The following is a 3,568-nucleotide window of genomic DNA, read 5'->3' on the forward strand; positions in this document are numbered from 1 at the left end:
TCAACCCCATAAAAAAACTGCTCTGCTGCCAAACCCACCTTTTCCTGCAGCCACAGCCCAGTTTGTGCCCCAAGCTATGGGGAAGGCTTGTAGCTGATGAGAGGTTTAATTTGCTCCCTCTATAATGACCTGTGGTGGTTATAGCTGTTTTCCAGCAGCTCTCCTGCTGATTTTCCTGCCTCGATACACCTTGCACAAGGGAATCAGGGCCAGATCCTGGTGCTGCTCTGCTCACCATCACATCGCCGTGACTTGCACATCCTCGGTGCCGGTGAGGAGCCATGCACGTGGGCTGCAAAATCCCTCCCATGCAGGAGCCAGGGGATGCACAGAGATGCAGGAGGATTTAATTCTTGCACGATGCATGGGGTGGGAATGGTGACTGAAAGCTGGAACCGTGAGCTGGCATCTTTGTGCTGCTCCAGCCTGGGAAAAGGGGACCCTCAGCTCAGTGGGTCTCGGCTGTGGGTCGGCAAGGCTGGGGGAGGATGATGATGGTTCAACAGCCAGGGCGGGATGTTGAGAGGGAGAAATCAAAGCCCTCCTTGGCTACGGGCACAGCCATCATGTCACCTCCCCAGATAACCCTGACGGACACATGGACATGGGAGAAAAGCACAAACACAACTGGGTTGGAAACCACTTTGCAGCTGCTGGCTTCACCAAAGGAGCTCCACCGTGGCGGCAGCTCTCCCCGGGAGCGGCGATGCCCCATCCCGGGGATGGAGCCGGCTCTGCCAGTGGTGATTCATGTGCTTCCTCCATTCCCTGGTGAGCGAAGGTTTCTTGGGAAGCGGTTGCAAAATTCCACCAGCATGGTGATGTGCCAGGTGGGGCTTGTCCCCCTGCTTTCTGCCCATCCCCGCTGGCTTTGAGGGGAGAATGTGTTTAAAACAGGAAGAAAAGGGATTAAGCCCTGGACACAACATGGCAAGAAGGGCTGAGGGGAGGCTGCTGCAGGGTTTTGCACTGTTGTCTTTGGGGGCAGCTTCTTCCCACTCTCTGGGGATTCTCTGTTGTCTAATATAGGGTTGACCTCACCCCGCAGCCCGTCCCCGGAGGGCTCGGTGTGGGTTTCCTCCTCCCCATCCCTTCTCAATGCTCCGTTTGCAGCATCCATCCATGCAGAGGTCCATCCACACGGGTCAGTCCTGCACCCAGCACCTTCCTCAGGCGTGCAACAACCATCTCAGGGGCAACAAGAGATGCACAGCCCGCAGTTAGGAGATGGCAATTAGTGTAGGAGGAAAGGTGAGCTGGGAAGCCTCCCTCTCCCTGGCATTTTGCTCCTGGGAAGGAGAGAATAAATGATCCATAAAGTTTCCATCAGCGACGCAAGGGAGAGCAGCTCCGATGGCCACGGTGTGCAGGAGGCATCTGCCTCCGGAGCACGCGAGGCCGGTGGAAATATTTAATTGTGCCGTAAACTTTATTTTGATGGTTTCGGTGATTATGAGCGGAAGGAATTCAGTTTTCCACTAAGCTCTTGCGTTTATTGCGGCAGAAAAAAAATCCACCAGCCTTTGCACAGGAGGGAGTTTATTAAATAAATGTTGACCCAAAATGGGGCATTTGCACTTGCTCCTGTCCCAGAGCTGTTGGGACTGGGGGTGGTGGGAGGAAAGAGCTGGTTGGACTTCTTTTCCCCCAAAATTTAGAGGTTTAGAAACATCCAGGATGCTGCATTGCATCAGGGACAGGTTGCAAGGTGCTGGAAGCAATGCTGGGCTGAACCAGCTGCTGCACCAGGGCCTTCAAGCTGTAAAATTGGAAAAAAATAAGAAATAGAAGTGTCAGGAGCATTGGGGAGGGGATAATAAAGGAGAAGGAGCAAAGATCAAGCGCCTGGTGCTGCCGTCACAAGGGCAGAGATCCCGCGAAGCTGTTTCAGGGAGGAATTGGGGGGAATTGGACTTTTTCTGTAGTTTTTTCCCTGCGGCGAAGGTGTCCCCAGGGCGCAGAGCCCAGGGTCAGGGTGCTGAGGACCCCCGGGCTGACAGCCCCAGGCAGCGCTGGGGGAAAATGACTTGATGTCCGGTGAAGTAGCAGCAAGGAACAGAGCGTGTCGGGCTCACACGTGCGTGCATGGCCTTGCATGTTTTGCACTAGCATCTGCGGTCTTCCACAGCCTCGTACCGGCATGCACAGCCTCGCATTGCCGTGCCACCTTGCACAAGCACACGTGAGCGTGCACAAGCACACATGGCTTTGCACAAGCACGCACAGCCTTGCACAAGCATGCACAGCCTTGCGTGGCACTGCAGAAACGTGCACAAGCGCCTACAGCCTTCCATGGCCTCACACAAGCATACACAAACGTGCATGGTGCTGCCCAGCCTCACTTAAGCACACATGGCCTTGCACGAGCTTGCACAAGCACACACAGCCTTGCAAAAGCACACACGACCCTGCACGAGCATATGCAATGTGCACGGCCTGACACAAGCACACGCAGCCTTGCATGAGCACACACAAACACACACAGTGTTGCATGGCCTCACGTGGGCATGCACGGCTTTGCATGAGCTTGCACCACCACGCACAAGTACACACGACCTTGCAGGAGCATGCGTGGCCTCGCATGAGCGTGTCCTTGCGTGAGCTTGCACGAGAATGCTCAAGCACGCATGAGCGCACGTGGCCTTGCACAAACACACACAGCCTTGCACAAGCTTGCACAGGCACACACAAGCCCTCACACAGGTATGGGAAAGCTCCATACTGGGAGGGGTGCCATCATACTGGTGTGGAGGGGGCCCATACTGGAATGGGTGCCCTCATACTGGTGTGGAAGGGTTCGCACTGGCTCAGGAGCCCTCACACTGGTGGGCACTGGTCCATACTGGGACGGGGGCCCTCACACTGGTGTGGGAAATCTCCATCCTACCTCCGCCAACCCCCTCAGCGGTTCCTCGCCCCCCTCCCTCTCCGCGCATGCGTGCTGCGTCCCGGCGTCCAGCCCCGCGTGTGCCCATGCGCAAATCGGGGGCGTGGCGCGCCATGCAGTGCGCATGCGCTATAGAACACGCCCCACCCACCCTTTACCCAGCCCCTCCCTGTCCGCAGGGACCCCCCTCCGCGCGGCTCTGGCGCATGCGCAGTGCTGGACACGCCCCTCGGTCTCGCCAAAAGGGTGGAGCCGCGGGCACCACCCAGTCGCTGTCCGGTGCATGCGCACTGCCGGAAAGCCACGCCCGGGCAGGGCTTTTCGTCACAGCCAGGCGGTGCCTCCGAAGCCCCGCCCATTTCCCTCGTGGGCGGGGCGGCCCCGCAGTGACGAAACGCCCACGCCCGGGCGTGGACAGGGCGGGGGCGTCAGCGAGGGGGCGGGCTCTGTGGAAACCCGCCCTCTCCAGCCCCTCCCTGGGCGCTGTGCGCCTGCGCCGGCGCTGGAGGCGGGGGGGTGGGTGGGGCGATGGCTTGCTCCGCCCCCCGCCGCCTCGCGGCGTTGTCATAGAGACGGCGGCTGCGCGGGAGGAGGTGAGGCTGCGGCGGCGGGTCTGAGGGGCTGTGCTAGGCCGGGGGGGGGAAGGAGGATGCGGGTTGTGAGGGGGGGTTTGGGGTCCCA

The 3,568-nt window shown here is 59.1% G+C and overlaps 1 protein-coding gene across 1 annotated transcript in view; it reads left to right on the forward strand.

Annotated features, from left to right (window-relative positions):
- Positions 1 to 815: 815 nt before the first annotated feature.
- The window catches only part of TMEM106C (transmembrane protein 106C), a 5,597-nt gene continuing 2,844 nt past the window's right edge, over positions 816 to 3,568 (forward strand). Inside the window, exon 1 of the mRNA XM_010565156.1 lies at positions 816 to 830. Coding sequence (XP_010563458.1) covers positions 816 to 830 — 15 coding nt within the window. The remainder of the gene's footprint in view (positions 831 to 3,568) is intronic.

This window comes from Haliaeetus leucocephalus, unplaced genomic scaffold (genome assembly GCF_000737465.1).
Source record: "Haliaeetus leucocephalus isolate CR32 unplaced genomic scaffold, Haliaeetus_leucocephalus-4.0 Scaffold186, whole genome shotgun sequence".
Classification (NCBI taxonomy): domain Eukaryota; kingdom Metazoa; phylum Chordata; class Aves; order Accipitriformes; family Accipitridae; genus Haliaeetus; species Haliaeetus leucocephalus.